General features: G+C 35.2%; 1 protein-coding gene across 3 annotated transcripts in view; it reads right to left on the bottom strand.

The window, feature by feature from the left end:
* TBC1D5 (TBC1 domain family member 5) overlaps positions 1 to 18,759 on the bottom strand; it is a 315,146-nt gene that overhangs the window by 107,490 nt on the left and 188,897 nt on the right. For all 3 annotated transcript variants that reach the window (XM_058831805.1, XM_058831806.1, XM_058831807.1), the window contains exons 12-15: positions 17,977 to 18,065; positions 16,456 to 16,506; positions 16,293 to 16,362; positions 10,904 to 11,076 (exon numbers count right to left, since the gene is read on the bottom strand). In XM_058831805.1, the coding sequence (XP_058687788.1) occupies positions 10,904 to 11,076; positions 16,293 to 16,362; positions 16,456 to 16,506; positions 17,977 to 18,065 (383 nt within the window). The remainder of the gene's footprint in view (positions 1 to 10,903; positions 11,077 to 16,292; positions 16,363 to 16,455; positions 16,507 to 17,976; positions 18,066 to 18,759) is intronic.

The following is an 18,759-nucleotide window of genomic DNA, read 5'->3' on the forward strand; positions in this document are numbered from 1 at the left end:
TTTAAACATATGCTGTGGGAATTAAATCCTGGCTATTCCTGCCCACTAAGGACCAGTTTTTAATCTTCGATGCATGATATGTAGTAATGGATTTTACGAGTTGACTTTTTTAAATTTGATGATCAGGTTAATGAAATTTATAATGATATTTTTCACACCAAGTTCAAAATAGTAGTTAACTCCTTGGCAGAGGAATTCAGATTGGACATGTAATGGATGTACCAGCAACTGCTGATGTGAAAGGATTAATCATCATTTTAGACTTTTATTAAATTAGATAAAATGGGATAGGCATGAATCAGAATATATAGCAATTAATCACTGGACTTTATTGAGTCTTTTAAAAATCTTATTTGCTCCTGAGTTGACAACTAATCTAGGCCATTCTGTACCAGTTTGACAAACTCTCCAGATAATGACTGTGACTAGAACATTAATAATATCATCATTTAGCAAAAAATATTTATTCCCTATGTAAACTATTTTTTTTTAACATTTGTGGGTGTTGAAGGTAATATTAGTCACACCACAACATTTCAATTCAGCTCATCTTTTGCTATTGAAATATTTTGCTTTTATAAATTTGCTTGTTTTTTTGAAATTTAGGTAAGGGATAGACCACTATGTACAGATTTACAGTATGTAAAGTTTTTGGTATATCCAACCAGCACTTAATGTAAACTCTTACATTTATACACACTGGAATTGCTAGAAAATAAAAATTACTAAACTTTTGAAGTTTATTTATTGATCACTGAGAATCATCCCAGTTAAATTACCATAAACCTCAACATCACAACAACTACTAATCCAGCTAATAGGAATTAAGGGAGATGGAAGATACATAATAAGCATCTGGGGGATATGGAATTTATCCCATGAGTGTAGTAAAGAGCTCATAATTTAAGAGTGCCAAAACCCAAGTGCATCATGAAGGCCTTTCCTCACAAGTGACATTAATTGCATATCCCACAGATGCTTATTACATATTCTATTTATACCTCTGAGAAGAAAAATATTCGTTTAAAGTTTAAAGGTTTAGTACTGCTTAAACACAATGTAACACAGCTGTCTCATGATGTCACAGGGAATATCAAAGGCTGCAGCACAGAGTCATAATGTAAGAAATAGTTTAGACAGAAGATAAATCAGGGAATGTGTTTCAGCATGAGAGCCCCAGAGCTCAGATGTACATTAAAGCAGGATGTATAACTACGAACAACTTCAGCTGGATTTGGGAATACACCATTAAAAAGGTTTTTCTGATTACAATTATTGAAATAAGGAAAAGGAGAATTAAACCTATTTCAATTATTTTAAACAGTTTTTCAATAAGTAGAATGTCAAACCATTAATACTAATATATGAATTTCTGAAGTCAAAGATGCCATTATATTTTCTACCGCTCAGTCTATACAAATATAACATCATCATTAATGTTTCTAGATATTAAGCATGTTATTATGTTGCATGTTTTCAGCGAGGACTATTTTCTTCTGTTGACATTATTCTTTTATGATTTCTCTCATAGATAAGTAAGACAATGAGAATTCATTGATTCAAAATGTCCCATACACTTCTAGCTAACTGTATTTGCATCAGTAAAAAACCTCCCTGAACCTGATAGTACTGATTTTTCACATCATTCCTACATGTACTTTTTAGAAATAGAAAAAACTGCAAGGCCCAAGCTTAGACTCTAACAGCTCACACAATATTCACTGATGTATGCTGTAAACAATTAAAGACATTGTTTAGATTTGTGGAATTTTGAGTTAAACACTGTAAAGATATTTCATAACATGAAATACATGTTACATGTTACACACAGCTCTGCTGCTACATGCACATGTGGGTATATGTATAGATTTATCCAAAGTATGAAAATATTGTTTACTAACTTCTCCACTTCTGTAAATAAAAACCTGAAAGCATTACTGGTAGGAGTACCAGCAGTCAGAAGCTACAGGAGTTTCATTATCTCGTATTTTCTGTATTATATTATATTGTGAACTTAAAAACTAGAAAAGATGAAATTTCTTTTCTCTCTCCACTTTCTCAGTATCAAGAGCAAAAGATATTACTTCTATGGCATTCAAAGATCATTGTATTGGACTCTTTCAGACAAAAAAATGTATAAAAAGGTAATCAAGGAAGTGTGCTAACCACAGTCCTAATTTCAAAAAAGGTGCTAAGAAGTAAAGAAAAATAGATCATTAGAAGTTGCAGATGACAGTATAAAGGTCTGTGAAACACAATGCTCTCTCATAGACTTCTCATGCTGATGTTATAGTGGGTGATGCCATTTTGCTTCTCTGAAATTTGGGAAGAATTGCTGTTCTGCTATCAACACATTCCACAGTGAATAACAAAGTCTAGGTGCATCCATGGTCTTTTTTCCTTAGAAACAGTGCTATCTGGAAGTTCAAGGAGTCATCACTGGCAGTCAATACCGAGCTGCAAATGCTATGCTGAGTGTTTTCAGAGAAAGAATATAGAAGGGCAGCACCCTTGTCTTTCTGTAAACATTCGAGTCGTTCATTGATTTCAAAATACGTATTGGAAACAAGCTCCTACTCTTGACTGCTTTTGTTCTTTTTCACTAGATAATTCTATTTTGCAATGCTGTGCACAGATTTTCTCTTCTTGCCAAAATCTGTGGAGTCCTCCTGCTAAGTTATGTACCTTAACACTTTAGGGCCCCTTGCTATTACATTCAGTATGAGGTGTGATGAAATATTCTCCCTATTTCTACAGCATTAGTTTGGGGATATAATTCTATTCTTAGAAATGTTTCTCAAACATAATTTTTCAAGCTTTACCTAGACTAAAATATTGCGAATTCATACAATATGCAAAAGTTACACAAAATTGTGCACCCTAATTAACAGCACTACTCTTGAGCAACCTATTCCTGTGATCTGTGTTAATGGATTTTATTCTTTGGATATGGATGGCTTGCTTTAATATTTCATAGGATACTTTTAAAAATTCTTGCTCAAAACCACATCAGAACCAGAAAAGATACTCAAGGCATGCATCTATTTGGAACAAGATTTTTTTTTTATTGATGAGGCTTCTACAACTCTAAGAAGATGTTGGAAAGAGGTTCACAGGGTCACGGAGAACTACTATCCAGCTCACCCATTTTAAAAATTAGGACAGACTGTTGCATTATTTTCAGGGCAAGATCTTTTACTGTTGCATGGACTTCTAACTCTGTTATGTATCTTCTAACTCAAGAACTCCTAATGAAACAAGTGCCAGAGAAAATTCAGAACATGTAAAGTGAATTATATAGGTTGTCTGTAGGATTTCCCACCTTTTCCCCCTCCCTTGCACAAACCCCTCATCTGAGTCTGTAACACCTGGTTAGACTGAAGGGCAGGGAGAGCACTGTAGGGTAGAAATGGCTATCCGAGAACTAATCTTGGTGTCTGAAGTAGAAGCAGAGTGATGACTACCTGGTGAATTATTACTTTGGTGGGGAGAAAACCCAAAAAGGAAGCATTCTTCCCAATGCTGACACTATACTGCCTTTCATTTTCCCAATTAGCTTCATTCTACTGGGCAATCAGATGCTTTTAGAGAAAATGCAGACTGGCCATAATCCTACAGAATTACTATTTCACTAATTTTCAACAACATTTTCATTAGTGATGAATTGTGGTTTCAGGATATAATTTTCTGCTAAAATGAAGAACTCAGATGAAAATGACCCTGAAGAGCCAGATGATTAACATGTCCTCCTGGGCTAAGGGAGACTCAGACTGAAGACTGTGCTATCCCTAAAGTTGACACTCCACACCTCAAGGCAGTTCACCACCAATTGCTTTTTTCTCAAATGCAATTCCAAAATGGCCTAATTTGTTCTGACATGGAATAATGACTAAGTATTAAAACCTTAGCTTTTTTAAAATGAGATTTACCTCTGCTTCCAATATGCCAACACTATGCATTTAAGTATTTCATGCTGATCTCTTTCAAGATTTCAAACAAAATTTTCTTAGCTGCATTACCCACTAGATCCCAGTTTGGTATAACTTCAAAATTTTGCAATTTATGCATTAAATTGTGTTTACTATCCCTTACTATTGGTCTTGTTGGAGTCTAGCAGAGGGTCTACTTTGTGTCTTTTTTAAGTGCATCAAGATGACACAGAAGATTTTGCCATGTTTCGATTAGCCTTCAGACAACTTTTGGATATTGACTATTATCTAAAGGACTGATGACAGGATGATCTCTCCCTTCTAGATGGTGAACATGGTTCTTTTCAATACTTCATTATAATTTCTGAAGATATGTCTTCACAGGAAAATTAAGGAGTTGCTAGTCACATGTGATTGTATGCCCATACTAACTTGATTCATACAGACTCAGTAAGAATAAGCAGTGAGGATGAAGAACTGGTTAGCCAAAACATGAGCTATCCACAGGACTTGATTCCACAGGAAATGTGCTGTTTACTAGCAAATGCTTAAGTCCAAAGTGCTGTATTTTGCCTCCTAACATCATGTCAGCATGGGCATGTTAGCACAGTTTCGTTTTCCAGGCATATACTGAGATAATTACTTTCTGCAACAGTTACTTGACCTACTTACTGCCTTTTTTGTACCAATTTCCAAGAAGAGTTTTCTAGAAAGTTCCATGTCATTGAAAGAAAAAAAATGATTCACTAAATTAAACAGTACCTGGTTAACCCGAACACCTGATAAAGATTAAGTATAAAGAAAGTAAAGGGGAGGCAAATACTTAATATATGGCACCTTAAATTCCATTCTGGAGTTGAACGTCTCTATACGTTGTTCTGCTTTTATGGTCAACAGCTACTTCTAAATAAGTAAAAAATAAAGATAGCCTTCCAAGCACCTGTCTATATCCCTACTAAATTCATCACAGGTTAAACATACTAATTCTATTCAAATACAGTGGTCTCTAAGCCTATTTATGTTTAATGGTACTAGCTTTTTTCTGTTCAGGGTATGCAACAAAAGTCAAAATGGAAGCTTTCTTGCTTGTTTCCTTCCCACATGAAGATAACTCCTTGTACTTCATATGGGAAGCACATCACCTGCATCAAGGAGCAACAAAATGACAAATCTGCATTCCATCCTCACAGACATCCACTACTACTCATTATCGTCTCAGCACATAATTATGCAGCAGGAGAGTAAAACTCTGACAAACACTTTTGACACCTCAACCAATCCTTCATTCTGTTTATAGAGTGGTCTTTTACATTATTTACATGTTAAAATCTTAAAGTCAGAGGTAAAACTAAAATACTATTTGAGACAGGTGGGAAAAATAATAAAGTCACAAGTTCATCATACTGTAATTTTTTACCTAATACACAATGAGAAGCAGCACAAAATGAAATATACTTTTTTTTTTTAATCAATGAACTAGAAAGCTTTTTGAGGAACTCAACAATGAAGAACAGATATCTATCATTTAATAACACAAAAAGGTGAGTAGACTTACTTCAGAACAGAAGAGAAGCAGCTTTTAGAGTTAAGCAGGCTTTGCTTGCTGCCTAAGATACCTACCCTGATCTTCAAAAATTGTCCTCATTTATTTGCAAAGAGGAAATAATTTGAATTTGTAAACCATCACAGTACAATTGGTATGGCAGCAGTAGCTGAGGCAATCCCTGTCTCCATCAAAATACATGGGAGCTTTTTAAAGTAGCTTCAGATGTTTCCATCAGCTAACTTAGAAAGGTTTCCTCTTACAGTACTTTTTTCAATGCTCACGATAGAATTTATAATAATGTCTTCAGATGCCTAAGTCAGTCTCTAAAAGCTCTATCTAAAAACCCAGTAGAATGTATCTTGTAATTTGTGGGACCAACACTGGACACTAACATTTCTTAGAAAGGCCTGGTCATCTGGCATTAAATCCTCAACAAGTCCTCTACTGAGAGACAAGCTGGGATTTATAGTCCATTAAAATCTGTTTTATATATAATGCTTTGTTTAATTCAAACAGAAAATAAGTACTGGAAACCAACAGCAGTTCCAGATACTAAGTTCATGATTAATTTGGTCCTGGACATTCAAATGAGAATTATTGCTTTTTTTAGAAAGACTTTGTATTTGCTTAGTCTTACCCATTTCTAGATAGTCACTGGCAGATACTTGCCTTTTAATTGCAAGGCCAGATTTTGGTGGTTCCTCTACTACGTGCACAATAGCTCAAAGCTGCTTTCATCGTAATTGCTGTCCAATTGATTGATGACACTGGATTAAAAGCTATAGAGGAAATGTAATGGGTTTGGACCATGTCATATATTATCTCATTTTCTTTTGGTGTGAGAATTCAAAACAGACTCAGACATCCTGCATGATCTTTAAAGTTTTCCTTAGTAAGACTGATCTTTGATCTACTTTTTCTGTAGGTCGTAAAGATTTCTTATTCTGATAACTTGTGGGATTTTTTTAATTTTTTTTTTTCAGATACAATGAATATGATTTATGTTCCTTTAGTACACAAGTAAAATCCTTTAAATTCTCCCTCCAGAGACCAATCTGATTACGCAAAAGAATACTGCCTGGTACCATAATGGCACGGGCAAGAAACTAAAACAGGTGTATGCCCCACAGCAGTGCTCACAGCAAAGCAAGTAAGAATAGTAATAGTGGAACAGCACATCTGCTGTTGACTTTACTGTAACATAACCTTTCCAACGCCATCTTCAGATCTACACTCGTGTCTAGTTCCCCTGCAACTTAGTTTGTGCCCTTCTCTTTTGTTTTGCATTTCTTTATTTGCTGCCTGAGGTGGGCTTTCCTCCTGAAGTGCCGCGGTAGCCGCCCACAGCCTGAGCGCCTCTCGAGCGGCAGTGGGCAGCGCCTCTCTGAGTGATGGCAGCAGGGCAGAGAGGCAGCGAGGCACAGCCATCGCCGCCCTTCTGGGTCCTGAGAGGGCCCTTTTGGTACTGAGCTAAAGCCACCGTGAAATATTTACCCTCACTTCTGCATGTGCTTTATTGTCTGGTGGTACGAGCTTAGGAAGAGTTTGCTTTACCAGTAGAATACTGCCATCAATGTGCATCATGATGCAGAAGCTGGTGAGTTTATGCCAACGTTTAATTTTTGTTCTTGAATAAAGCTTTTTATCCTTATGCATTGTCATTATCTCTCTGTGTATTACTTCTGTACAACTGTATAATATATATTTACATGATCTGGCTGTACTTATTGTATGCAGTTCCATGAGAAATTCATTTGGTGCAATATAATTCAACTTCGGTGCATAAAATAAAGTGGTAATAATATTATATGGGACCTTTCCAATTGATTCATCTTTTCAGTGAAATGTAAAAGAAGTTGCCTACTACAAATTCCTTTAAATGGAAGATAATGTCCTAAAATTCAGGTACACGAAAACGTTCCTCAAATCCTGTCTTTTCTCAAGCTGAGAGCCTAACCTGCCTAATTTGTCCCTGCAAACACTGGCAACTGCAGAAAATGCAGTCTCGCTTTGCAATACTTTGTATTTTAACATGAATTAGATGTAAGGGTCAAAGAAATTAACATCAGAGTACCAATTAATCTAGGACATTAATTATTGTTAACTCTTCTAATTTTAAAATTAAATTAAATATTTAATCTGTCAACCCTTTCGAATATCCAATCTTTATGTTCAATCCTAGCAATTTTTTCTTTTTATTTAGAGAAAGGTTTATTATCAGGGAGCATGTCACTGAACCATTAATGTAATCAATTCCATTTTATTTTAAAACCATTCTTGTACTTGACTTTACAAAGTACAAAATTAGATATGATTAGATAATTATTATAGTTTGGTTAGACTATTCACAGTACCACCACCAGAGTGAAACAGTGTTATTCTGCAAAACATTTCCTTGGGGTCCAGGCTAGAGACAGGGCAAAGAAAGAAGACTGAGGAATGATAAGGCACAAACCTTTTATCTCTGTATTGCTGGTTCATTTCAGCTGATATTAATAGAAGCTGGATAATTATCACAGGGACAAGCAGTGCTGACTGAAAGTGAATGAAAGTGCAGTCTCAAAATTTCCAGATACAGAAATTCCTGTGCTAAGGCTGCTGCTGTCTGTGACACCAACTTGAACTTCCAGAGCATGGAAGTATGGCATAGCCAGGACCCAGTATACCTTCCTGTACCTAACTGGGTTCTCTTCCCAATCAGGAATGGAATGAGACAGTCAGGGAATGAGAAGTCTGTCCACTGCTGTGCTCTGGAAGAGAAGGCAATCTACTGCTTTGAGTTGAAACTCCAAAACTGCAACCAAAATTAGTGAGTTGTACCACACATAATGAAATGCCTGTTAAACTTGGTCTTATAAGCAGGTAAGCATAATTTAATTTTTCACATTTTATTGTAAAGGACAGTTTCTGAACATGGAAATGTACAACCAGCTGGGGTACCTGACCTCCCATCAGAACAAGTCTCGCTAGTGTTTGAAAAATAAAAAACATTTGAAAACATAGAAGTATAGAATCAACTGTATGAAAATGCAAATAATTGTTTTTGCCTTGCCCCAGAAGGTCATAAAAGGATGCAAAGCATAAAATGCTGAATTTTAAAATAAGTGAACATTATAACTTGTGCAAGTTAGGGTAGATTGCTATTAAATACAGGCCTTTCATGTTGATTCTGTTCTCTAGGAACACCACAATATCTTTTGAACAAAGTTCCCAGTCTTCCTTCTACTGTTTGTATATTTTTTGGGTGGTATTAAGGTTGACAGATGAATAGTTATTGTTGGTAAATCTTCAGCAAAACAATAAACTTCAATAAAAAACTCAGATGAATTCTGCAGTTTGATTAGGTTAAGCAATTATTGATAAACTATGTAGTTTAAGAAATGCTGCTTCTAGTTCAAGAAATGTTAAATACAGGAAAAGATACGTCATCTCAGACTGTCAGTTGGCTCACTACTGGAAATTACTACTCTGAAGAGTTCAGACATCATTAAAGGTGAGAATAATACAACATAGTCATGCTCCTTTCCCTTTCTTTTTCTCCTGTCTATATCAAATCAGAAATCAGTGCAGGAAGGATATGACCTCAGAGGTAACTTACTTTTCTCTTCTGCCAATGCAGACTCTTGTCTGTATACCACCCATTTCTGGGAGATTTTCAAAGCCTGGTTTTAAAACATTCTGATGGTTTTTCCTTTGTTAATTTTGATATATTATTTTACAGTCTAACAGCTCCCTGTTTGTGAGGTTTTCCTGATAGTCAGCCTGAAGCTCTCTCTCATAATTCATTCTCTTAACTGTAAATTTCTTTATTCAGATTCAGTTCTATTTATGCCACAGCAGACTGAATCTTTCTTCTGTTATTATAATACCATGTTTAGAGCTAAAGCATAATTTTTTCTTCCAATTATTTCTCTTACTGAAAGGCAAAATCTTAGACCAACGTGAATACCTACATTACAAATTATTTTTGCCCCAAAATATGTTTGCAAATTTCTGAAGTTTAACTTAATTTTTTCCCTCTTTGTTTTCATAAATCTTCATAAATGAAACAACGTATTTTTGTTTTCTTTATACAGCCTATTTGCTCATTACTACCCCTGAAGTTTATTAGGGATGCTTGTGTTCTCTTCCAGACTAGTGAAGATATTCAGAAAATACACTATGCAAAAAAAGATTGTAACAGGACAATCTGTCCTCTTTGTACTTTTACTACCTTGAGTTTACTTGGCTTATTTTTCCTCCCCTATAGGTAACTCATACCTATAAAGTGTATTTAAGTAAGATTTGTAGAATTACATTTATCCTCCTAATATAAGTTATTAATAAGTAGCTCAACTCTTCTCTTGAAAGTATATTATGTTGCAGCATTTTTTCATTTTACAGTAACATCGAATTAGACTTTAGTGTTAAATATTGCAGTTACGGCCTGGCCTGACATTTACACCACCTTTACATTTACAGCTACCTTTTCCTTCCCTTTCTCTATTTTCTATTGAGTTATTACAATCCACAATTGCATTTGGAAATTCACACCTATAATTTTTTGTTTTTTTTTCATTTAAGGCAAAGCCAATCTTACTTTAAATCACTGCAAAAAAAAAAAAAAGTGTCATTTTCTTTGTCCCTGCAACGGCACATATGGCTTGCTAACTCCTTAAGGAATGATCAAAATGAATCAAAACTCTAGAATTCCAGACAATGAAGGCAAGATTCTTGTTCAAAACCATGGTCATTTCACCGTTACTCATGGTTCACTCAAACTGCACACCCTGTGTTGAGCCAGACTGACTACAGCAGCTATAAATAGCTTGGATTCAGTGCTGCACAAACACATGGATTGGGCCATCACACCTGGCCCAATAATCCCCCTGGAATGGGGGTATACAATACACAACCAGCTGACTGGATATGAAGCAGCTTCATGGAAAAGGGAATACCTGGGCTGACTCTGTACACAGACAATTTATTATACCCACGCCTTTACTTTAAACATGCCCCTTCCCCTGTATTACCAGCATCCAAAATCCCGTAACACAATAGGGAAAAGTTCACTGATGCTAAACTGGTGATAAAATTAAGTAAATAAACCACACAATGCTAATAGTTTTTTGTGTCCTATTATCCCACGTGTTCTTACAGGAGAGCTCCAAGTAGACTCTGTACTTGATTCAGAAAGTATGGGAGTCTTCATCAGGGTCTCTAATGCGTAGCTGAATGAACATTATCTGCACTGGAAATGCCAGTGTCACAACTGCAACAGTAGGGTGGCATTTACTGTTACATTACTGCAAAACAAATCAGTTCCAAGAGATAAGTACTTCTTTTTAGTCCCATTCCCCTAATCCAAAATTTAAGGGGAAAAATTTCCTAATGCAGTGAAACAAAACCCCCAAGGAATTAAATTAAATAATGCTATGCAAACACTTACAGTCCATAAATCTGTGGAGCAATTTCCAGTCGGTTCAGATGCATGTATAGCTCAATATCATGTTTCTTCAGCAGATGATCCTGAATTTGATTTACTTTTGCTACAATAGCAATAGATGGCCCCAAATCCTGTGGCCTTGCAAAGGGCATAGGTGTTATCATCACATCTTTCTCCTGCAGACACAGAAAACAGGATGAAAAAAAGAACAACCCATTAAGCCTTACTGTCTAAAGGGATCGTATGCAGGAGATTTCAGTTGTTGTAAACACTGGCTTCCAAATAAACATAGTAATAACTCATTTCTTTTACAGCAGAAGAGGAATCTCAAGTATCCAATTCTGCAGAAGGTATTGTGGGATTCCCTTTCCCAGGAGTGCCAAGGAGTGCCTGTCATTCTGCACATCAATTTTTACGTGCATGCTTTACTCTTCAAGCTCTGACAAAGTGTTGGCAGCTTTATTTTAGCTTTAATATCAGCAGTCTGAGTCAGTCCAGAATAAAGCAGATGAATGGTAACTCAGTAGAGAATATATGCCCTCAGAGGACAATAAATTGCATACCAAATAGGAAGTAACTTATTTTCAAACAATCCTTTCTAAACAGGCTTGCACAGAAAATCTGGTGGCTTTACCTTAAAATCTACACAGCTTTGATAAAGCATCAAAAACTTTTAAAGGAAAAAAGAAATAGAACAATGAGACAGCAGTTGGTTGGACCTGAGGGCTGTGCAAACTATGCCATGATCTACAACACAACACATATCAAGTGAAAACCAGTGGAGTATTAGCATCCTTGAACATGACACTGCTTTAAATTCATTCTTATTGCAGAAGAGTGAAGTATTATTGAAAAAGAGACAGAATGCTAGAAAGAAGTGCATCAAGTAATGAACTGCATTGATTAGAAAACATGTAAAATGGAGAATGAATAAAAAAGAAGGACAAGTCAAACCTATCAAGAGAAGGACAGGGGAGCAGGGAAATAGAGAATTAAACTGTTAGGAACAATGTTAAGGTTATAAAACAGAGGAAATTGGAACAGTAAGAGAAGAATTTTGCAATGACTGCTACAATCTGTCATCATGACCTCTGACCCAAAAGCTTCACTTTGAAAAACAGTTGCTGTTTTTCTGCACTTTTGCTCACTAAATAGAGAAGCATTATCCAGCTCAAAGGGTTAATAATTTCAGGAGACTTCACTGCACTTTACATTGTTTAAATACAAATTCACTTGTTTCAATATTGTAAAAATAGCATTACTTTTAACATTCAATAAGAAAGGAAGTTTCTTTTTGTTGTAAAAGCTATTCTAAATGTATTTTTCTGTGGTTGTTTCAAAATAACTTACAACATGGTTTAACATCCAAATGGGCAGTGAACATATAATAATGTCAACCAAAAAGTCTATTTTTTGTGTTCTTCGTTGCTTGAAGTACCTTTTCTTAATGACTCTATTTCTATACTGCAGAAAACATGGTAGGATGTTGAGCAGTGACTTCAGGTAATATATTTCTATTTAAGGACATGATTGATTATAAATTGTGTCTTAAAATCTGCTTAATTGTTGCTTTGCTATGGCAATTGTAGCGAAGGGACTGATCTGTCTATTATATTGTGATAGTTTAACCATGGTATAGTGGTACCAAGACATATTAATTTAAGATACTCCTGCAAATCACTTGACAAAAGCTCCCTCAGACTGTCAAATAAAGCCCACTGACATGGCATGTATTTATCCAAAATCTTTGCTATTCTAACAACCAGGAATTTAAAATAAAACATTCAGTGTCTTAGAGGCCAATAAGCAATGCTGTTACTTCGTTAAATACTGAAGGTTTTCACAGCTGCAGGTACATTGGGAAAGGATATTTCTCCTACCTTATTTTTAAAACTATTCTATTAAATTCTTTCTTACCAAGCTGGGCAGCTTTTGTACCCTGCATTTTATTTCTGCATTGTATGGCTATTTCCTATAATTTCAGACCCATTTCACTATTTTCTTGGTCATATGCAAGAATGCAAAATATTGAAAACAGGTATCCATTAATCTCCTTCTATACAGAAAACCACTCTTAAAGCACGAGATAGTAGTATTGCCTTAATGTTAAATGTCAGTCTATACTAATTTTTTTCATAAACACATGGATTTATCTTTGAAACCAATCATAAAAGTCCGTAACTCTATGTATTTGCAGACAGTACATGTTCTATCATTTGACACATATCTGGGGTATGAACTTTATTGTGGCTTATTCAGATTGACTTTAACTTTGGCTTGACCACTTCATGCATTCATAACTCCAATGACTCAGAAGACCTGTGTTTTTAAGCTTTTCTTTATTACAGGCATAAAACCTTATATGGAAAGCTCAACATCAGAATCCCTCTGCTTATTTGAACTTGTAATATGAAAAGACTGGCTATTACTCAGTTGAGTCTTTACACCATTAGTTGTCTGTGGGTTTCAAGCCATCTTTACAAAATTACAAGACAGATTATTAAACCCTGGCTCAAGTGACGAGAGATTGTGAATATCAAAACTAATGCAAGCTTCCTCTGTGCCAAAATTGGAGTTATTTGTCACTTGCAGCATTTGTGCACCTTGGCATAATGCAGCACTGGCACATTGCTGACTGTCAGACTGACTGACTATCAAACATGGCTAAGTGCATCCAATAGTATACGCTGGCTTGCTGTTTCTAAAAGCACAAGATAAGTAAACGGCACCCATCAAAATGCAGTTTATCAGCAACTCAGAAATTAACCCTATTAACAGAGAACTTCAAGGCATGACAGAATCTGTGAGGAAGCAGCTGCAGCCAACAACAAAGCCTTGCCTGTCCATGCCTCCGGATTCCACGTACTTCACCAAGAAGCTTGGTGGATGACTAGAGTGCAACAAAGTCATGTCTGTTGTCTCCTCTCATGCAATTTGGTTGAGAAAATGACAATACCTCTAGTCAGCTGAAATTGCTCCAAAAATCACATAGCTGGTGTGAAACAAACAGCCCAAACAGAAAGATGCTCAAATAAACTAATAAAACCAAGCCGCCAGAATGTTTAACTAGAAATGACTCACAGTGCCTGTGCCTAAAGCCAAGAGGACAACAAATTACTGTGCCCCTGCTCACACTCACTACATAATTATTTGCCACATGAGAGAAAACACCCATTTTCTTTTTGTGAGCCTTCAGGTCTTTGCAAAAAAATTTGAGTGCATGTGTTAAGTCATCTATTACTAACATGAAATATAAATGATCAATACTAAAAGGATGTGGCTCACAGTAAAAAGAAATAAAAAGGGATGGCTCAGATTGTGCTATACTGTATATAGGAGAGCACCAGAATTACTCCTAAGAACAGTTTGAATATGAATACCAGTGAAATGCAGCTGAGAACTTTTGCTAAGTATTAGGAACAGAGTCATCAAGTCCTGTCACAAAACATTATCTACCACAACACGAACTGGAATGGCTGGTAGTCGATACTAATACAATTTATATATTCATCCATTTAGGAAACAAATGCTACAGCAGTAAAGATAGGCTAGGACATAGTACAAGTATAAACTGAGGACAGATTTCTCTCATTAACCACTAGGGAATGGAGTAGCTGGAGAAGCTCCTCTAATGGCAATTGGGAGTAATGGAAACAACTGTTAGATGTTGTAAAATGTAACATGTCTCTCAGAGCACACACTTTCATTGCTTCCTTTGTGAAGATTCACACTTTACTATGTAGCTAACCCTCAAAGTCATGATTGTAAAAGGCATATGTACAAGAAAGGATTATTAAAGATTATACATCTTTGCAAAGAAAAAGAACAAACAACTAGATACTAATCCATTCTCTTTGCATTGTTAATTTTTTATGCCATAAAAGGACTGGAAAAAGCAACGTAAACTTTCACCTTCTACCCAAGCACTGCAAATCTGTAAGAAGACCTAGTTATTTCTTGGAATAAAATTCAACCTCAGACTTTACCACCTCTGTCTGTCACAGGAATTAGAACAAATACATTTGAATACACTGTATTTTGAAAAGCTCTGCTCAGAGAAACATATCTTACAGCCTTGTTATTAAAATAAAAGTGCTATATAGTAACCTCATAAAATTTCTATCTCATATGCTTTATACCTAGCTACTGAAATTATATAAAAATCCGAAGAATTTGTAACTGTAGATAGTTTAAGCTAAGATGTCAATTCCCCATAGCTGATAAAATATATAGTATTTTAAATATTTAAATAAAATAGATGGTTTTACATGAGTCTTCAGTGAACTTTTTCTTCATGAGACTGACAAAACCACCATTCAAACTAGCACTCCCTAATTACAGTTTGCAACTACAGGTTTAGGTGCACACATGTGGACATCCAGAACCAACCAAATTCTCATGAAGTTTTTGCTAACTCTTGATATTCTCCCCATGTTTTATGTGAAAAATTCTAAAGTGAGTCAAACTAAAACTAAGTTTGTAGGCCAACTCTTTTAGGATATAAATCACTGGAAGTCTTGGCAATACCCATAATACTGTTAATAATATTTTGCTAGGGCCTCCATACATACACTCTATCATACAAATGATTTTCCAGAATTTAAAAAAAAAAAAAAAAAAAAGAGAAACATAAAGATGGAAAGAGACAAGAAAAGAAATAGTCAAAGGAAATCTTGAGCAACTGACTGAGGGAATTGTCCTTCCTGCTATGAATGGAAAAATTCAGACAGGGACTAGATGGTCTCTAGAAGGTCCCTCAAAGGAGAGTTCTGTAGAACTAAACTTAGAACACTGCAAAAGCTTTCTTACGAAAGCAGCAACATACTAAATTCAGTAGTGTCTGTACAGATACACAAGAGAGCTGAAGGAACAGACATCCCCTCTGTTTGAATATCTTGAGGTTAAGAAGGAAAAAATTAAGGAAATGGAATGATTATGTCAGGGAAAGATACACCCTGACCTTTGACAGAAAGTCTATGGTTAAAGTTTTGGTTTCACAGCAAATTGTAATCAGCTGAAAAGATTATGTAAATACTTTACCTATAGGCATTTATATACCATGACATTTGCACAGGTTTTGAGCACACAGACGTGCCTATGACAGGCACTCTTTCAAATGCTATGCAAGGGCATTAGTTACATACAGAAAAAATCTGTGCTTGTACACTTGGCTTTTGATTACCAAGTGATCGTTCAACAGATAGGAACTCTCACCTGAAGACATCCCATAAATGCTTATGACCAAATTCTGAAGAACCTTTGAAGATTGTAAACTTGTTTGAGATTGCTTTAACCAAGCTAAGAGATGTCTTGTTAGCTTTAAATAACGTCAATCATATTAAAATCACATTTGCTTGAAAACACAGTAAGTACATTTTAAAGCAATATTTACCTTCTGACTGTCATGTTCAAAAGTTGAAAACCAGTGTTCTGCTGTTTTCATAAGACGTGTGAACATTGCGCTGGAAGGGAACAACCCAGAAACTTGGTGTTAAATAATGGTGTCAATTACAAATAAGAGCAAATTAAATGTAAAGAAACTTGTTAAAACTTACTATGCATCATGTTCCAGATATTCAGGATTCAAAAGAACTTTCATTTCCTCACTGAAAAAGGCAACAGTGAACAATCCAAATGTGAATGTTTATTTTTGGTCAGCGTTCTGCATGTACTATTATGTATTTATAAGCCAACTTTCATATAAAGTGCAAATGAGAAAACTAGCCTTTTTAATTAAAAAGAGCAACTCCATTGAACAAATGAAGTCTTTCCTTTTTATAAAGATCAAAAACAAATTAGCTGCCTTGTCTGCACTACAATGAAGTAACCATCTAATTATTCCAAATAACAAATTACTGAATGTCACAATGTATTATTTGAATATGCTTGATCTAGAATAATTGATTGCTGCACAATCTATCACTGTTTATCCCAAACAACAAAAAAAAAATGGTTACTGGTCAAATATGCAGTATCAAAACATTAATTTATTTTGTTTTAATAGCCTGTATTTTTATTGTACTTTAACAGCAATTAATCAGTGACAGCACCTCTTTTCCATCTACTTTGCTGCTTAGCTCTACTTTTTCAGTGGGGATGGAACAGAATGCTGTACATAACACATGGTTATTTTAAGTTGTTTAGCACTGAAGAGCATCTTCTAGGTAATTTTAGGATATCTAAGGACAGACATTGAATAAAAACACACACTTGTAAATAATCATCTTAATGCTTAACTACCTTTGGGCAGTCACGTTGAGGGGTATCTACAGAGGTTATATTATACTGCACACATAATTAAATTAGGTTTTATTCACTGCTGGACTCCAGTGTGCAAAAAACCAAATGAAATGCCCTGAATATCACAAGAATTAAACTAGTTTCTTTTTTCTTTTTTAATAAAAACAAAAGCCTTACATATGGGGCAAGAATCAAGGCAGACAACCATGTGATACAATATTTTATATGTATGAGTTTGACTGCACGCATACACACATAGACACTTTTGAATGAAATGGAGGATCAATAGCTAAACATAATGTTACTACCAAATCAAAGAATTGTTAGGTATCACAGCTACAACACTGCAGGTGATGAAAGAAGAAATATCAATCCCAACAATTTGCCTTCAATGATTATTGATTATTTCCCCCTTTAAGATATGAGGAAAGAGTCGATGGTAAGATGCCTATGAGTGGAGCTCACTAATCTGTCTACTCTCTGCAGTGACAAAACCAAAACCACTTGTGGCAATAAGGATGGGGTGGAACTGCAGGTAGGCATGTAAGCCTTGAGATTAAGGTTTTCCCTAGATTTCTTGTCTCCCTGTTTTTTCACCAGCCAATGTCTGAGAAGGGGCCAATGTCTGAATCTCAGACATCTCATCAAAACTAATTCCTGTAGTAAGAAAGATGTAATAAGGACATTCCCATCAAAGCACAAGGATGCAATGATTTCTGATACTAATTTATGAATTATAAACAAAGAATTATGGAGCACATACTTATAAGCTATGGTTCAGCCAACTTATTTTTTAAAGAACATGGATTTTTATACAAATAAAATGCAACGCTTGCCTTGGTTGTGCAGCTTCACTGGCATGCGAAAAAGCCTGGTGGTCACAATGTAGGATAAAGACTATGGGAGCTAGAAGTTCATGCATGCCCTAAACATAAAAGGAAAAGCAAAAGTATATTTAGATTTTCCAGTCATATAATAGTTCCTAATTCACAGCATAAGGCAGACAGCAATATTAGGTGCAGACTAACTAAAAGCATGAACATTTATTCACACTGTTAACAGAATGGTTTCATAATCAATGGCTTTTATCTTAAATTCTGATTAAATCCAAGTGTTTATTCTTCTATAATATAGAGAAACAAGTTAGTCTCCCTTTTTCTAACACAACACACAACAAATTGGCAATGGTAGGCAACCCTGCACCTGGCAGTTTACTTCAAGATCTGTGTTCATAAATATGAATTTTATTTATGATAATTATAATAATGATCTACAGTACAGAGATCTGCAATAGGGAAAAATTACAAAATGTAAAATTATTTTGTATTTTATAATGTTCTAAAACCATAGATAATAGTGTAACTGTAGGCTCCAAAGGAGACAAGAGTAGCTATTTGGGAAAGAAAATTAAACTTTCATTTCTAAAGACTTGAGAATTAAAATGAGTTTTTGAGGTTTTTTGGTTCTCTTTCTTTTAAGTTGTTATGTCAATATTCAAAATAAATTCATTAAACACAATGCATAGAAGATGTGGTACTGTTCTACTGCAGAATACTACTTATATATGCAATATATATTCAGATACAGAAAAAACATAGAGATAGGCAGGAATCAGAACA

Source organism: Poecile atricapillus, chromosome 2 (genome assembly GCF_030490865.1).
Source record: "Poecile atricapillus isolate bPoeAtr1 chromosome 2, bPoeAtr1.hap1, whole genome shotgun sequence".
NCBI classification, from domain to species: Eukaryota; Metazoa; Chordata; class Aves; order Passeriformes; family Paridae; genus Poecile; species Poecile atricapillus.